General features: G+C 35.0%; 2 protein-coding genes across 2 annotated transcripts; one reads left to right on the plus strand and one right to left on the minus strand.

Annotated features, from left to right (window-relative positions):
- Positions 1–8,770: 8,770 nt before the first annotated feature.
- Positions 8,771–12,774, plus strand: LOC111884742 (DNA repair protein recA homolog 1, chloroplastic). The gene is made up of 13 exons (XM_052765434.1): positions 8,771–9,119; positions 10,103–10,194; positions 10,344–10,419; positions 10,511–10,573; positions 10,642–10,771; positions 10,863–10,948; positions 11,184–11,309; positions 11,400–11,504; positions 11,574–11,630; positions 11,710–11,772; positions 11,840–11,916; positions 12,023–12,095; positions 12,367–12,774. Exons 1-13 carry the CDS (start codon positions 8,892–8,894, stop codon positions 12,472–12,474), a joined length of 1,284 nt encoding a protein of 427 aa, XP_052621394.1. The 5' UTR covers positions 8,771–8,891; the 3' UTR covers positions 12,475–12,774.
- A 1,431-nt stretch (positions 12,775–14,205) lies between these two features.
- Positions 14,206–15,559, minus strand: LOC111884730 (photosystem II 10 kDa polypeptide, chloroplastic). Its single transcript, XM_052765435.1, has 5 exons — positions 15,356–15,559; positions 15,173–15,231; positions 14,978–15,033; positions 14,656–14,708; positions 14,206–14,451 (listed from the first exon to the last, which is right to left on the minus strand). The coding sequence occupies exons 1-5, from the start codon at positions 15,510–15,512 to the stop codon at positions 14,357–14,359; spliced, it is 420 nt and encodes a 139-aa protein (XP_052621395.1). The 5' UTR covers positions 15,513–15,559; the 3' UTR covers positions 14,206–14,356.
- Positions 15,560–17,684: the final 2,125 nt, after the last annotated feature.

A 17,684-nucleotide genomic window follows, 5' to 3' on the forward strand; every position in this document is an offset into this window, starting at 1 on the left:
AGAGCCCTCTCCCTGAACTTGGCGGTGATCTCCGCCACAGTCTCAGTGGTCTGCATCAAATCCTGAAACTCCCGTGCCAACTGCTGCACCTCAATAATCGGCGAAAACTCCGCCCTGAACCTGGCCGAGAAATCGCTCCAAGTCATCGCGTCCAACGCGACATCATCCCCTAAAGCATGACCAATCTCCTCCCACCAATCCCTTGCTCTGTCCTTCAAAAGACAGGAAATGAGTCTGACCTTGTCCCCCTCAGGGTACCGGCTCGTACGGAATGCGTTGGCAACATCAGCCAACCATCTGCTACTAGCGATGGGGTCCCTAGCCCCATGATAATCTGGTGCCCCACAAGCCCTGAACTCTCGAAATGTCAAGGTACGCGCTCCCAACAAAGCCATCATCTCGGTACAGAAGGCTCCCAACCTCTCATCCAAAATCTCCAGTATACCCTCCTTGACCGTGCCAAAGATCATAAGAGTCTGATTCAAAATGTTGCGCGTAACGTCAGCGGATATCAACTCCCTCATTCGCTCCTCGAGCTGCTCGGCCCCTGAACCCGAGCCTGATCCCTCTCCAGCGCCTGATCCGCCCGCGGGTCTCTCTCGCAACGTCACCATACTGAAAATATAACACAATCACTATCAAAATACTCATCACTGCTGCGAGACCAAACACACCCTACCGATTCCCGGTCTTGTCTCGGCCTTTCCCGAATCGAGTACGGATCCTCTGCTTTCAGTAGTACAGGCCCATACTACCTTCCAAATCTATCCATACTTTCCTCAGAAATTGCTTCGACTCCACCAGGTCCCTTTTTCCACTACTACTGCTCCCAGCACTACCTCATCCTAGGCTTACCCTAGGGAAACCTCTGACTCAACCCAAACCAGTCCTCAGCTGCTGAAGGTCTCCTCGTGATGCCAACTAGCCATCACCTGGATACCGTCACATGTGACGAGGCTCAGATATTCCTTCAAGTAAAAGACTCGTTCCTACAACGGTTGGACTCAAACAAGAGCTGCGCAATAGGACCAAATCCAACACTCTGAGATTATTCAACCCTGATCACATGTGGCGTTTCGTATCCACCTAATGGCTAACTCCCATCACTCAGAATCCCACAATGTACAAAGCAAGCAGCATTCGGACAAGGGAAAAATCTAACCATAACATACTCAAGCAATCGCATCCACATAGCAAGAATCTGAACTAGCATGCAACACAAACTCATAAACTCATGCATAACCTAAACAGGCTATTCTACTACTGTCTAATCAGCACTATCATGCAGCTCAAAAGCACAAATAACATGCACATAAGGCATCATCCCTAGATCCTTAGTCCTATTCTAGCATACTATTCTATTATTTGATGATCATAACATAAACTTGTATGGGTATTTTGGGGTACTTACTTGAGCTCGGCTGATTGCATGCACCACACCCCTTTTCTCTTTTCAAAGCTCTTTTCTTTATGAATCCTTTTGCTTTTCTAAAATTGTTTTATTCTAAAAAAACTTTCTTTTTACAAAGCTGTTTTTTCATTTTTGAAAACTTTTTATCCGATCCCTCGGTTTGAGTTCATGCACACCCGAGAGTATGCCCAAATCCCTCAAACCAAGGCTCTGATACCAACTTGTAACGTCGGAAATTCAAGACTAAAAATTTCTTTTAATAAAACATTACTTTAAGCAAATTCATCATTTCAAAACATAAACAGAGTATTAGTTTCCAAAATACATGTTCGTTATCAGAGTAAACATTCTCAGACTGTCTAAGCTATGGTGTGTGCCATGCGATCACCCCGAGCTCTTCCCTCCGCTACCGGAAGTACCTGAAACCAAAAATGAAAACCGTAAGCACGAAGCTTAGTGAGTTCCCCACCCTACCACATACCATGCATAACCACATACTGCACATACTAGGCCACGCCCGCTATCATGGGCCTCGCCCCTACCTCGGGCCTCGCCCGCTAGAACGGTCCCGCCGCTCCAGGCCCCGCCTGGCTTTGAGCCCCGCTCGGATACAAATCTGTTTCACTTAGGCCTCACCTGTCACAGGGCCTCGCCCACTAACATATAATAACACATAAACATATCACATCACATCACATAATCTAAACACATACTAACGGATCTTGTCCTAAGGCCTCGCCTATCTCTGGGCCCCGCCCTTGTCCTGCTACTGATGAGTCATGGGACCCCTTCCATACTCCTGCTAATAGTGAGGTACGGGCCCAGCCCACCCTCACACCTTCCCTAACTTGGGCCTCGCCCCTGCTCTGCTGCTACTGAGATGTGGAACACCATCCACACTCTGCTATTGGTGAGATACGGGACCTCGCCCACGCTCACCTCCCTACCAGGCACATATAAGTATCACACAGACAACAAATATAAAATATCACATAAACCATTCCATGGGCACCCGCCCTCTATCATTGGAGCTCGTCCTGAATATCATACTAGCATACTGTGCCTAGGGCTAACCCCCGGGTCTTCTACTCATAACTACATGGGCCGACATTGTGGCCGTAGACCCATTCATACAAAGGGAAACTCACCTGCACTGGCTGAAATCGCTGATGATCCCACTAGCTGCTGCCCGACAATTCACTGAACTCCTGCTCTGCTAGCTCTCTGAGCTATCAATATCAATGCAACACTTAGCCTAACTGACCCCCGACAGCCAACCAAGTCAATTATGGTCTAAGCCAAAGTGTGACATCCCCAAAATCTCGGCCAGAAAAGACTGATTTTCATTTATGCTTTTAAATATTTTCAGAGTAAATCCTTTTGATTTGAAAGAGTTGCGGAATTTGTTCCCAAAAACAAAACATGATAAAACATTGTTTACCGAAGCATTTCATAAAAGAAATGTATTTTCATTATAATCAAAACTCGGGGTGTCATGTTCCGATACAGACCAATAAGCATAAACGAATACATTACAAGTCATATAACAAATATAAACATATGCAGACTTGTAAACAAAACAACTTGATGGTTCATCCATCTCATGCCCTTCCGCCACTACCTGTAATACAATTTAAAACTGAGTGGGTCAGGCTTGGGAGCCTGGTGAGCATATAGGGTTTTCAACCCACAATAAATATCATATTTAATTTTCACCAACCAACAATAACCCAATTACCCATTCCCGTTATTCTCACTTTAATGTCCCTAAAACAACTAACATAAGGGACCTAGTCTAAGAATATTTCATCGGGGCGACAACACATGCTTCGGGGGTACCTCAGTAATATAAGTCAAATAAGGCAACCATGAGGGGGATGGAGTACAGCGAATGAATATCCAAGTTCATTAACACCTACAGGTGGCGAACCTGCTAATGTTTCCACAAGACTGTCTAGAATAGCCAGTGGTCGTCATCTAAACTCCGCTAGATGACTCAATCAAACAACAACGAGGCCTCTCATCTGTTTATTACACACCAACTGTCTACCCATGTTCTACCCAACATATTAGTAGATAAAATATACATTTGTATACATAGTTTAAAGAAAACCTGTATAGCATGCTTTAATCAACACATATATCACATAACAGATGAGGCACACTCACACATAACACATATCTCATAAAAGAAATAAGCAGATCTATAAGATAGAAGAGAGTAAATACTCATCCATACATAACACAACCAAATATATACACATAGCACGTATTTTTATATAAAATACTTCGTATTATTGTATTAGAAGAAATAACTACACACTCACACTTATAAACAACAATATAATTAATACACTCGAACCAAACTCGTATTATTATTGTGTTTAAGAAAGTTAGTATACACTCACTTGATCAGAAGACGATCCGACAACACTACGACTTATAAAAGTAGTAATCCACAACAGATCTGGAAGATCTCCTCGAAAATCGAACTTCCCGCGGGCAGAGCTTCGACTCGGGAACCGCACTTCTCGGGATCTTCGGGGTCTCGGGACTTGCCTCGGGGCTAGAGTATGATAGCGGGACTTCGGGGTAGCTTCAGCACGAAAAACGATGCAAAAGACTAGAGAGAAGAGAAGAAAATGAACAACAAAGAAGGCTGTCTTCGGATCCTTTATATAGAGGCTGGAAGCCTCAATTACGCGGGGCGTACGCCTGTACGCAGCGCGTACTGCTCCAATGTTCGTAAGCGCATGCGTCATCCGAAGCCACTTGCTGTGATGTCGACACCCTCAGAGTACGCGGGGCGTACTCGAGTACGCGGCGCGTACCTCGGATCAGATCAATGACTCGTTCGGATAATGCTTCCGAATTTTGAATTAAAAATAAATACAAAATGATTAATAAACTTCGGAAATTCATAACTTCTTCATACGAACTCCGTTTTCGACGTTCTTTATATCCACGGAAAGGTGAGACCACGCTCTACGACTTTCGTTTAGACTCCGTCGGCTAATTTTGAATTTATTTTTATTAATTATTTTTAATAGGCCGGGACAGAAACTTTCGTTATAAATTCATAACTTCTTCGTTTGACGTCCGTTCTTGCCTAACTTTTTATCGCTTCGATACCAACAATGAGATCTTCGATTCTCATTTAGATTGCTTCGGCTAACAACCGCTCGATCTCAAATCGAGTAAAACAGGCTGTATACCGCTAAGCCGGAACTTCGATAAATCATAACTTCCTCATACGAAGTCAGATTTGGGCGTTCTATATACATTCGGAAACCTCGTTTCAATTACTACAACATTAACCAAAGATATTACGTTTATTTTACATTTATTCTTAATTAATCAAACCACATAATTAAGCATTTAAGCACAAAACACATAATACTCAAATAATACATTATTATTATTTCAAATCGGGTTACAAAGGTTAACCTAGACTATTACATTGCTAAAAGTGGCAAGTCCGGAAACACAGGCGTTACACAAAGTCCTTGTCAAAGTCAACCTTCCAGGTCAACCCTACTCGCCGAGTTCATATGCTCCTGGTCCTTCCATTCGCGACACGACTCGCCGAGTCAGTCCATGACTCGCCGAGTCCAACGATTTTCGAGTCCTGACCTGTCCAACTCGCTGAGTCTCCACCCGACTCACTGATTCGAGTTCCAACTCGAAGGGTTTGGGGTTCCGCGACCTGACTCGCCGAGTTCAAGAGCAGACTCGCCGAGTACAAGACAATCTTCATCCAACTCGCCGAGTTGTTCTTCCAACTCGCCGAGTTCATGCCCAACTTCATCCGACTCGACGAGCTGTTCATCCCACTCGTCGAGTTCCTCCTCAACTTCATGATACTCGCCGAGTCCACTCGAAGGACTCGCCGAGTCCATTCAAATCTACATACATGCAGAGGACTTTGGAGTCATGCATGGACTCCAAACTGTAGATCTATCCTTCCCAAGCCTATTCCTCACGTAAAGTTGCAAACTTTACGTGTAGAGAAGGAGATCTAGGCACAATACCCTATAAACTAGGGTTTAAGGCAAGAAGGCTCCATAATCAGCTCAAGGGCAGATACTTTATGGGACACTAGACCAAAACAAGCATGGATCTGAGGTAGCAACCTCATATTTGGACTTCTAGCTCGAAATGGTTACTATCATGCCGATAATGCCCAACACACACATAGATCTAGGTGCAAGGGAGTCCAAGGACTAGCTTATTACCTCCAAAAGCTCAGAAATGTCTTCCCAATCCTGGATCTACACCCCCCTTCTTGCACTCTCAAGATTCTTCTTCTTCCTCCAAGCTCAATGCACTCTTCAAGGCAATAATTGGCTCAATCAATGGATATGACGGCTAGGGTTTGGTATCCAGGGCTAAAGAGGCAGTAAGGAACCCTAGGAAGAAGATTAAGACGTTTATATAGGCTCCAAGTCCTGAATTTAGGGTTTTCCACGCACAGACTAGACTCGCCGAGTCACCTTGGCTGACTCGCCGAGTCGGTCACTTACTCCTCGACCCGGATCCCGCTCGGACTCGCCGAGTTCCTCCTTGGACTCGCCGAGTCGCCCCTTAAAATTAAGGTTTTCTTTCCTTTCTTCACCTTCAAAACTCTGGGTGTTACACAATGCCCATAATATCTAATGTATTTACCTAATTAATGTAGAAGACATCTCTTTTGACGGTAAGATAATAACGAAAACAAACATTACAACATTGTTTTTTTTTTCTTAAAAACTTATTGTTACTGTTTATTATTGTTCACATTCTCGATGTTTTGCCTATAAAAATAAATTCTTATATGGATAAATTTTTCAAAGAAATCACAAGTTAAAAACTATTGAATTTATTTGTAGACTACGAGGTGTGGAAGAATGAAGAGGGGGTGAATTTATTTCATCGGTTGAGCCTGTGTATCTAAACAGCGGTGGAGAGGCTGATGATCCCGCCTTGACGATGACTACTTCTTCCTTCCGGATATCGGATCCAACACTGATGATTGTTAGAAATGTGATTTTGATTCATTTAGGGTTTTGGAAGAAGACGCCAAGATGAGGTGGGAGTGTTATTGTTTTTTTTCTTTAGATAATTTTATTTACAACAAATGTAAAATAGATTAAAAATGACATAAGTCTTTATATATGAATGAAATACCAACCACGATACAAATCATACATACTTATAAAGCTAACATTTTTTCTTGAATCTCATGCATTTGAAACCCCCATTCTTTTTTTCTTTCACCACATTCATTTGAAACTCCCATGACTTTTCAATTTCTTTATAATAATAATTATAATTTGGTAGTTAGGTTAAATAAATATCAAATCTAAAGTGTATTCATATATAAACTAAATTTCAATATTAAAATAATATCTTCAATTCTACTTATCAAATTATGTTTTTTAACTTTTAACATATTATACTTAATTTATTAGTTTTAATATATTGTTGGATGTAAACCATTATAATTTTAAAGGGATAATTTGTGAACAATTTGTATAAAATACTTAAATTATTAATTAAAATCTAACATTATACACTTAAATATAAATTTTATTTAACTTAAACAACCCAAAGATTATTTTATAAATAGTTAAAAGTGATAAATTATAGTGTCTTTCTAATAATGATTGTAAGTTGGTTAATAAGGTTAAATAAATATCAAACCTAAAGTGTAATCATAAATAGACTAAATTTCAATTTTAAAATAATATATTTACTTCTATTGATAAAGTTATGTCTTTAAATTTTAACATATTATACTTAATTTATTAGATTTAAAATGTTGTTGCATGTAAACCATTATCAGTTTAAAGCTACAATTTTTGAATAGTTTGGACAAAATACTTAAATTGTTAATTTAAATATAACATTACAGTGTCAACTTAAATATAAATTTTAGTTCCACTAAAAAAACCAAACAATATTTTGTAAATAGTTAAAGGTGATAAATTATAGTGATAAACGCTGAATACTAAATTGTAATATCAGTTTAACTAAAATATTTCTTAAATATATTTATATAATCGTTAAAAATTTTCAAATAAGTAGCTTAAAATAACTTATAATAACAATAGTTAAAAAATAACTCTATATAAATGATTATATTATTACATTTAAAATAAAAAAATAATGTTTGATGTTTTAAATAATTATAATGATAGAAATTAAAACATTAAGCAAATATATTTTAAAAAATTAGTTAAAAATAACAACTATAAATAATATTAAACCATATATAATATTTAATTTTATTGATATGTAACTCGCGAGTAGAAGTCATTCAAACGATTGAGATTATGACGTTATAATAGATTTATATATTATCATATAATTCAAAATAGTCAATATATTATATCAATTTAATATACGAATTATTATATCAAATTTAACAACAATGTTAGTGTTATATTTTAAAATATATATATTTGTAAAGACTTCAATTATATAGGTGTTTCTGCGCATTACAATGTCAATTCAAATATAAATTTCAGTTCCATTTAAAAAAAACTAAATAATATTTTGTAAATAGTTAAAAGTGATAAATTATAGTGATAAAAGCAAAAACAAAATTGTAATTTCAATTTAACTAAAATATTTCTTAAATATATTTTTATAATCGTTAAAAGTTTCCAAATAAGTAGCTTAAAATAACTTACAATAAAAATAGTTAAAAACAACTTTATATAAATGATTATATTGTTAGCTTTAAAATAAAAAAAACAATGTTTGATGTTTTAAATAGTTATAATGATAGAAATTAAAACATTAAGCAAATATATTTTAAAAAATTAATTAACAATAAAAACAACTATAAATAGCATCAAATAATATATTATATTTATTTTTATTCATGTGTAACTCGCGGATAGAAGTCATTAAAACGATTGAAATTATGAAGTTATAATAAATGTATATATTATCATATAATTCAAAATAATCAATATATTATATCAATTTAGTATATACAAATTATTATATCAAATTTAACAACAACATTATTGTTATATACAAAAAAATCATATATTTGTAAAGACTTCAACTATATAGGTGTTTTTGCGCAACGCGCAGGCATTCGCTTAGTTAGCATCATAAAGACCTTTTATATGACATTAAGACCTAAAAAAATTAGACACTAAATATTTCTAAAAGCCATAAAGAACATTTATGAAGATTACTATTTAAAGTTTCGACATCTTATCAAATTTATTAATATATTTTTATTATGCAATTTTGTTTTTAGGACGAGGCATTGTACTGTTTAGCCACTAAAGGAGGCCACTATTGTTGGCCCAACTTCCATAGGGCCCAACTTTTATAGCGTCCCTGCTACTGCTACTGCTATTGCTAATGTTTCTGTTTTTACCTACGTTTACCATTTTTCTCCATCTTTGCTTTCCCAAATTCAAATTATAATTTATATTTCTCCCCATAAATTCTGTTCAGTATAAACTCTAAAAGCACCATGGATATGGTGTTCTGTTCAAAACCCCATTGCTTTGGTTCCCAACTACAGCCGTATCAGCAATCCATCGTTTCACCTTCACCTCTTTCTTCCTTTCAATCCAAAACCCTTAATTTTGCCCGCTCAATATCTCTGTTTGCCGCCAAAAAAACAAGGGTTATTTCCAATCTTGATTCTCGAGTCAATGGTGCTCTTTCATCTGACCCTGATTCTAGCTTTCTGGACAGGGTATGTTCTTTAATCTTTTTTTTGCTTGATATTTAACATCGCTATGCATTTTGCTAGACCCAAAATTGACATTTATCATTAATGATTTTAGAAGATATTAGTTCTGTATAATATTCTAAGTTCTTGTAAGATTAGAATATTTGATAAAAATAAGTTGTATAACAAGTAGAACGGAGTTGATGAAGCTTTAGAGTGGAATATTTGATCTTCTAATCCTCACTCCGTTATGATGGATTGAAGATAATTTTAGTGTGTACTTAAGCCTATAGCGATCACTTTTACTTTGAGTAGGATTAGGATCAATTTCCTCAAAGAATTTCCACAAAACATAATCTATAGCTTAATAGTGCACTAAAATGGTTAGGACACTTTATATATAAGTACTATGAGCGATGCATAATAAACTTGTTTGATTACTTTGGTTGTGAATTTTCGCCTCTTTCTTAGCTTACCCACAACATATGAGTTAACTATCTGGTACTTTTCTAGTTATCTGATAGTTTTCTTCTTTTTGCCTTTAAGAATCGAAAGTGCTACTATTTGGAATCCAGTAGCCATAAGAATCTGTACATTTTTTTTCCCGATTGTGGTGCTTTTCTGCAGTTCAGTTAACAACAACAATAATACCCAAATCAGAATGTTTTGGCCCTAAAAGATGAGAAATCTAATGGTATTTTTTGTAAGTTTACCAAAAACGAAAATACACTCTTTAATTGGACCAATAATATACATATCAATAGTAAAGCTATTGTTGTATAATTAAGGGATGTCCTTAAAGAACTTGTGTGCTTTATCCTTTTTAGCTGAACTCAGGTAAGAATTGTATAGTAGTGACCTAATTTAACTAAAAGCCCATTATTCCCTATGTCTGAAATCACAAACACACGACACGAGTAGAATTTGATTCCATCAAGTAGTGTTATATGTAGGAAAAACATTGTAATATGATGCATGATAAGAAATTCAGCATGTTACAATTGCAGCAAAAAGCATTGGAAGCTGCAATGAATGATATCAACAACTCATTCGGGAAAGGAAGCGTGACGAGACTTGGCAGCCTTGGTGGAGCTCTTGTGTATGTTCTTATTTAGGACAAAAGACATAAATGCCCTCCAAAAAACCACAGTCTAAAAGCTTTTGAACCGAAAACCAGAAGACATTGCAATCTTAATCTTGTATTATAAATCAGAATTATTTATGGAAATGAGTTTATGGCTTTTACAGTGAAACATTCCCAAGTGGCTGTCTTCCTTTAGACCTTGCATTAGGTGGTGGCCTACCTAAAGGGAGAATTGTAGAGGTATTCATTTTTGTTTTCTAATTTTCTTTTAGAATCTGATAATATATTAATATTAATATTAATATTAACATTAACATTCTGTGCTTTGTAGATTTATGGACCTGAAAGTAGTGGAAAAACCACCTTAGCACTACACGCCATTGCAGAAGTGCAGGTTTTTTTTACTTGTAATTTTTTTTTAAAAAAAATGAATCTTTTTTAGAATTTTTATGAATGATTCAGAAGCTAGGAGGGAATGCAATGCTTGTAGATGCAGAACATGCTTTTGATCCATCATATTCCAAAGCATTAGGAGTTGATGTGGAAAATCTTATTGTTTGCCAACCAGACAACGGAGAAATGGCACTAGAAAGTACTAAATAAAACCCTCTTTTAAATAAACCCTAATTTCTCAATTTTATTTTTTATTAATTAATAAAAACTTTTTAATTTTCTTCCTCCAGTTGCAGATCGCATGTGTAGATCTGGTGCAGTTGATCTCATTTGCATTGACTCTGTCTCAGCTCTTACTCCACGTGCTGAGATTGAAGTAACCTTGCTTTTTTACTTATACATATTTACATTTTTAACCTTGCTTTTAACTTTTACCCCCCACCTATTTTGACTTCAAATTGATATGTAACCAGTAGAATTATAAAAATATCATGAATTTTACAAGTAAAAAAGATGTGGATGTGCACTTTTAACTATTATTTCATAAATTGATGACATTAATTTAGACCCATATTATTTAAAGTTTCATATTTATATTATGATTTATGAAGGGCGAAATTGGAATGCAACAAATGGGTTTACAAGCACGGCTTATGAGTCAAGCATTGCGTAAAATGTCAGGGAATGCATCAAAAGCTGGATGCACTCTTATCTTTCTTAATCAAATCAGATACAAGGTCTCTCCACTTTAATCTTTCTTTCATTAAATAATAAAGTTTTTATGTTATTATTATTTTTTTAATTATAGAATTGAAAAAATAAATCAGATTGGAGTGTATTATGGAAATCCAGAAGTTACAAGTGGAGGTATTGCCTTGAAGTTTTTTGCATCTGTTCGACTTGAAATACGGCCTATAGGGAAGATAAAGTCTGTAAGTAACCACATATATAATTTTTTTTAATACCATTTTCATTTTTTTCATGAGTTGACTTTTTCACAGGTCAAAGGTGATGAGGACATTGGGCTTAAGGTTCGAGTAAGAGTTCAGAAGAGTAAGGTAAATAATATCTATCTATTTTTCTGCACTTTCTGTATATTAAAAACAAAATTTTCATTTTTTAAAATATGTTGTGTAGGTTTCTAGGCCATACAAGCAAGCAGAGTTTGAAATTATATTTGGAGAGGGAGCAAGCAAATTGGTATGTTTCATGTTCATCTTTTTTATTTTGCATAATTTTATTAAACTTATTAAATTTATATATACAGGGATGCGTATTAGATTGTGCTGAAATGATGGACATTGTGTTGAAAAAGGGCTCTTGGTATAGCTTTCAAGATCAAAGGTTTGTCTTCTAAACTCTTTATATATATATATATATATATATATATATATATATATATATATATATATATATATATTTCTCATATTCGTGTTTGATTATCATGAAGGTTGGGGCAAGGAAGAGATCGGGCATTGCAGTATTTGAGAGAAAACCTTCCTCTTTGTGATGAGATTGAAAAGGTATTTTTTATTAATAATTCTTGTAAATAAAGAATTCATTAATTGCATTTAGATAATATAAAGGTTAAAAAGTTAAAACTATACGTTGTATTTACATATGATACAAAATATTCATATGAAAATTCATCTTATTTGAATATTTCCAAAGACCAACGAAACGTGGATACGTGATTATGGAATGTAATCACTTATTCCAGTACCCAATCCATTCCATTCTTTCCTGATTCCATTCCATCCAAAAGGGAATATTAATATTATTTATGTCATGCAGCTTGTGAGGTCTGCAATGATGGATGGAAATGGGCAAGCAGTTACTTCATATGCCCGAAACTCAACACCAATCCATGAAGAAGATGAATTACTTGAAGAGCTACAATGAAATATGTTTAACACATAAAAATTGTAAAACATTTTGTAATCCTTTTTTTTTTCATTAAAAAAATCGTACATGTTTTAAACCTTGGTTTATGCCCAATATTATTAATATATTAAGAGAGAAAACATGGTGGGTATAAATTAAATTTTGAGTTGACATTTATATGTATGTAACTTTCCAGTTTGTGTGCTTTGAATGTGTTCCTAATGACATATTAGATGTAAAATAGTTTCTGACAAATTTGTGAATTCCCTATCAATAATTGACTTTTGATTTTGTAATTTTAAACCTCCATTGTAATATCATTTCTTCTCTTCTTATAGAAGACCAGGTAAACCGTATTTGCTCTCTTTTTATTATGTTTAATCTTTTTTATTTTTGTAAATTAAAACTTTGTTATTATAATTATATAATAGCATTGGTAAACAAAAAAATTATATATAATAGAAAATTAAAAAAGAAAAAGTTGAATTTCACCCTGGGCTAAAAATGAATTTTAGGAATTTGTAGATGAACACGACGTTGGGTTTTAGAAATTTGTATCTCGTATTGACACGAATTCTAAATTTGTGTTTTGTGTCAAACACAAATGTATCTGTTTAAACATGCACCATGTATAAGACATTAATTAAATTTGTGTAACGTACAACATGTATAGACACTTGACAAACAACAAGCATATACATGAATTAAATGCATGCTTTTCTTGCTAAAAAATGGTATTATACAACTTGTCTATAAATTCATGTTTTCTTATAACACGGTTAAAAATGTGTATATTCATGTCATTTCAAGTAACAGATTAATTATGTGTCGTGTTCATGTTTACTGTCCAAAACACATTTTACAAGTGTCTGACATGTCTAACGATACGAAAACATGAATTTCCAGTGAATTCTTCAATTGATTTTGGGTTTGGATGAAGAAACATCTTCGATTCAATTTGCAAATATCATTCATATATTTGATGTGTGATTATGATTTTCCAGTAGTTGAAGTTTTTGGATGTATAATCTCAATTTTTGTTTACAGGCACAAAAAGATAAAAAAAAAAAAAAAAAAAACAAAAATATAATATTTTTTTGTTCAGGTTAACCATCAAATAAAATGATATAAAATAAACTTAAAATTGTGTGTATGTGGACCCTGGGAATGTAAAAAATTATGAAAGCACAATTAAAATTGTGTGTATGTGGACCCTGGGAATGTAAAAAATTATGAAAGCACAATTAAAATTGTGTGTATGTGGACCCTGGGAATGTAAAAAGATATGAAAGCACAAAATTAATGTTTATTTTATTTATTTACTTTTACTAATAAATATATGTAATAACGATACAAATAAAATGTTAGCTACCATTTTAGAATATATAAGTATTAAAGCCGACTAAACCTACCATAACATATCATAATTGTATAAATAGTGAATTAAATAAATAAATATGAGTGTACAAATACAACAAAAAAAATAAAAATACTTTCATGATAACTCTAACAAAACAAGTAACATTGGTAACTCAAGTTATATGATACTTTATTTCACAAAACATGAATACATGATCATCGAATAACATATCCATTCCATTATATTGCTTATTCCATGTTAAATGTCCATTCTAATTCTAAGCCTATATCTTTGTAGTTGTAATCTCATTCGATCAAATCAAACAAACCAAGATTTTTAGGGTCTACACTTTTCTAGTGCAAAATAAAGATTAAAGTGGCAAAATCATACAAGCGTAATTGGTTGCATGCATAAACATAGGAATTAGTAAACAAGAACAAGATTTGATGTATTATATTGTACACATTTACTTAAACAATTCCATAAAATGGACGAAAATACAAGAAATATTAAACATACAGAAGCATATATAGATTGATTCTACTGTGCCAAAGCACTTGTGCTGTAGACTAGAAGAGCACCTCCTCCTAGAATTCCAGCCAAGGTAACAGCCCATATCAACAACCCTGTCGTCCCTGCATTCATATATATGACAACATTTCTTGAATTTCAGCCTTAAAAACAAGATTATAATTTATACCCACAAATTAATTAAAATGAATGCCATGCAATTAAGGTACAAGAACTTAAAGCAGGAACGCTTCAAGGGCTTGTACCTCATGATTTGAAAGATGTATAGAACTATAGATTCTTTTTCTTAGTTTTTAATTAGTTCTTACCCCCAGCATAGACATCACCACTTGGTGCCCATTCGTCTTCATTATAGATAGGACTGCATATTAGATTACCACAATAATTAGGTCATAAAATAGCAACTTATTTTGGTATTTATATATATCCCAATGGATTAATTAAGAACATCCACAACATATAGGAGCTTATTTAGAGCTCTTTCTGTGGAATAAGTTCATCAAAGTCAAAAAAATAACTATTGTACAACTTTTTTTTATGTACATCGCTTTTCATTTTAATTGTAAATTTACAAGCTCTCTAGGTATATATGCATTTTCATAATTATAATTATCTCTTATTGATTTATACCTGTATCCATCAACATTAGCACCATACTTATCAACAAACTGGTAAACACCCTTTCCCTGAATACAAATAACACTTCATCATTAGCTCTATCATATGATATATGGGAGTCGTTTTTCTCTGTTAAAGGGTATTTACGGTATTCTTTAGTTTAATTGTTTTATGTGTTATGAGGCCACAAGGAAGCGAACAACTTACAGTTGGCTTCCTTCCGGATGCATCTACACCATCTCTCAGTTGCATACCTCCTCCAGTTCCTGTAAACAAAACCACGTCGTTTACATCATCACTTCATTTGTGTGTGTGTGTGTGTGTATATATATATATATATATATATATATATATGTAGAGAGAGAGAGAGAGAGAGAGAGAGAGAGTAACCGTAAGGCGTGTCGGTTTTGATCTTCTTGATACCGCTGGCTTGAATCTTGAAGGAGGTTTTGGTAAGTGAAGGAAGGCCTTTCGCCGCCGGCTTCTGGAGGCCGGTGATGGAAGAAGGTTTGAGGTTAAGAGAGGTGGAGATGGCTGCGGCTGCCATTTTTGTTTTCTTGAAATCTTACTCCTGAATGGGAGCTGATGATGGCAGTCTATGAATTTAATCAAGCAAAAACAATCGGTGATATCCATTCTGACACGTGTCACTCTTCTGTGGTCTGGTTTTGGATATGATTGTGCACCATTATCGTCAAAAAATAAATAAACACAGTAGTGTTTTTATGGCTACTAGAGTGATAATGAACATGCCGTAATCTGTGGACACGTGGAAGAAAGCCATTGGTTCCTGACTTCAAGTTCAGTGGTTCATGAACGTCATAAAGTCATGGGTCAACCCGGTTTTTTTTTTTTTTTGAGATAGTCCATATGAGGTGTGAGACTGTGATTCGTATAAGCGTTTAACCTAAATTAAAGAGGATCCCTAATTATGTAATTTTTTTAATTTTATATTTTAGAACCCGCGAGAAAATCATTCACAGAAACACACATGCCAAGATCCGATTACACTTCTCATTTTTTCCCTTATTATTCGAACCACATAAACACCAAAGCAATTATAGTATCAACAACTTTGGTAGGGGAGAAACCAATCTTTTAAAGATTGTCATTCTTGTCTTCTATAGACTCCAAAACATCCATAACATATGGCAATTAGTATGTTCTTTTTATTTGGGCGGTCTCCCCATGTATTTTTCTTTTGAAACACTTTTTTTTTTTTAATAATTCGAAGCTTGTAAGATTTAAATATGTCGTATTATTATACGATGTCCTAGAGATTTTTAGGATGTTTCAACATCATCTAAGTCACTCTTGCATTATCTAAAATGTTCTAGATCGTTTAAAAGTCTTCCGAGTCATTCTAGCTTCGTCTAACGTCTTCCCAATGACTCTGGATCGTTCCATCTTATACCAGAGACTTCTATAATATTTTAACGTCTTCCAGGGTCTCGTAGGATATTCTTGATATCTCTGGGGACTCCTTGATTGTTCTTTATTATTCCAGCGTACTCTAGATGGTCGTGGAGACGTCTAAAAACTTAGGTCGTGATAGTGTGCTTTGATTTTCACAATGCAAGCCATGTTGATAAGTAGCGATGCAACCAGGTGTGGGTCGTGACATGTGGCTGCCATATCCCAAAACATTGATCTTGGGTTTTGGACCTTATTTAAAGAAGGTAACATTTAAGGTTTGCTCTAATTTTTTAGCCCCTGCCTCTAAAAGTGAAAACGCTAGCCAATTTTAGTGTACTTACTGTGTTCTATAGTTTTGAGTAAGTTTTGGTGAAGAAATGAGCATTTGTGTAACATCCAAAAATCAGAGTAAAATATTTTGTTTTTCAAAAACAACCCAAACACCAAAATTGTTTACAAAACATTGTTTTAAACGTATAAATCGTAAGTCAGAGTATCCCAAAATCCAATAAAAATCCGATGTGCACGATCACGCATTTAGCCTGACTGGACCACACACAACCATACAAACAACAACATGCTTACATAAGCCTTCAGCCTGACTGGACCGCCTCACCGGGCCTACAGTCTATCTGGACTGCTCTCTGGGCCTTCGGCTTGACTAGACCGCCATGCAGGCCTTCGGTCTATCCAGGTCGCCCTAGGTCTTGGCCTTCATTTGCATCTAGTCTGCCTCAACCCAACGAACCATAACATGTCGACAATACAATATCAAACAATAATCAACAAACACATGTAGTCTTAGAGATCTATCAGTCTAACCACATAACCAATGAATCCATATCTCAACATAACAACACACAATAAAACAAGATACCAATTCCAATGGGTCGGCCTTGGTGCCTTCGACCCATAAGTATAGTGAGGAAAACTTACGTCTCAGCCCGAACAAATAGCTGAATAGGTCTCTGCTCCGAATATCAGCTCTACCAGTCACCTATTCATCAAATAGTGACCAATCTCAAATACAAGAGTAAATTACACGAATGGTCCCTATGGTTTGAGGTAATTTGCACGTTTGGTCCCTAACTTAATTTTTTAACTCGGAAGGTCCCTACTGTTTGTTATTGTTACACGCTTGGTCCCTATTGTTTGTTTTTGTTACGCATTTGGTCCCTATCTTACGTAAAAAGACAATTATTTAAATAGGGAAAAATGGTAGGGTAGGTAAGGTAAGGTGATGGGGTGGGGTTGGGGGTGTGTTTATTTAAATAAATTAAAAAATCAAGGGAAAAATAGAATT

This window comes from Lactuca sativa, chromosome 7 (assembly GCF_002870075.4).
Source record: "Lactuca sativa cultivar Salinas chromosome 7, Lsat_Salinas_v11, whole genome shotgun sequence".
Taxonomy (NCBI): Eukaryota; Viridiplantae; Streptophyta; class Magnoliopsida; order Asterales; family Asteraceae; genus Lactuca; species Lactuca sativa.

What these genes read in the sequence shown, in the direction of transcription:
- LOC111884742 (XM_052765434.1), top strand. Translation starts at nt 8,892, where the DNA reads ATGGATATGGTGTTCTGTTCAAAACCCCATTGCTTTGGTTCCCAACTA. An exon ending in TTAATCAAATCAGATACAAG is followed by an intron (nt 11,310 to 11,399) that starts GTCTCTCCACTT and finishes AAAATAAATCAG; the next exon opens with ATTGGAGTGTATTATGGAAA. An exon ending in TAAGAGTTCAGAAGAGTAAG is followed by an intron (nt 11,631 to 11,709) that starts GTAAATAATATC and finishes TATGTTGTGTAG; the next exon opens with GTTTCTAGGCCATACAAGCA.
- LOC111884730 (XM_052765435.1), bottom strand. Translation starts at nt 15,512, where the DNA reads ATGGCAGCCGCAGCCATCTCCACCTCTCTTAACCTCAAACCTTCTTCC. An exon ending in CAAAACCGACACGCCTTACG is followed by an intron (nt 15,232 to 15,355) that starts GTTACTCTCTCT and finishes TTTTGTTTACAG; the next exon opens with GAACTGGAGGAGGTATGCAA. An exon ending in GCTAATGTTGATGGATACAG is followed by an intron (nt 14,709 to 14,977) that starts GTATAAATCAAT and finishes TCTAATATGCAG; the next exon opens with TCCTATCTATAATGAAGACG.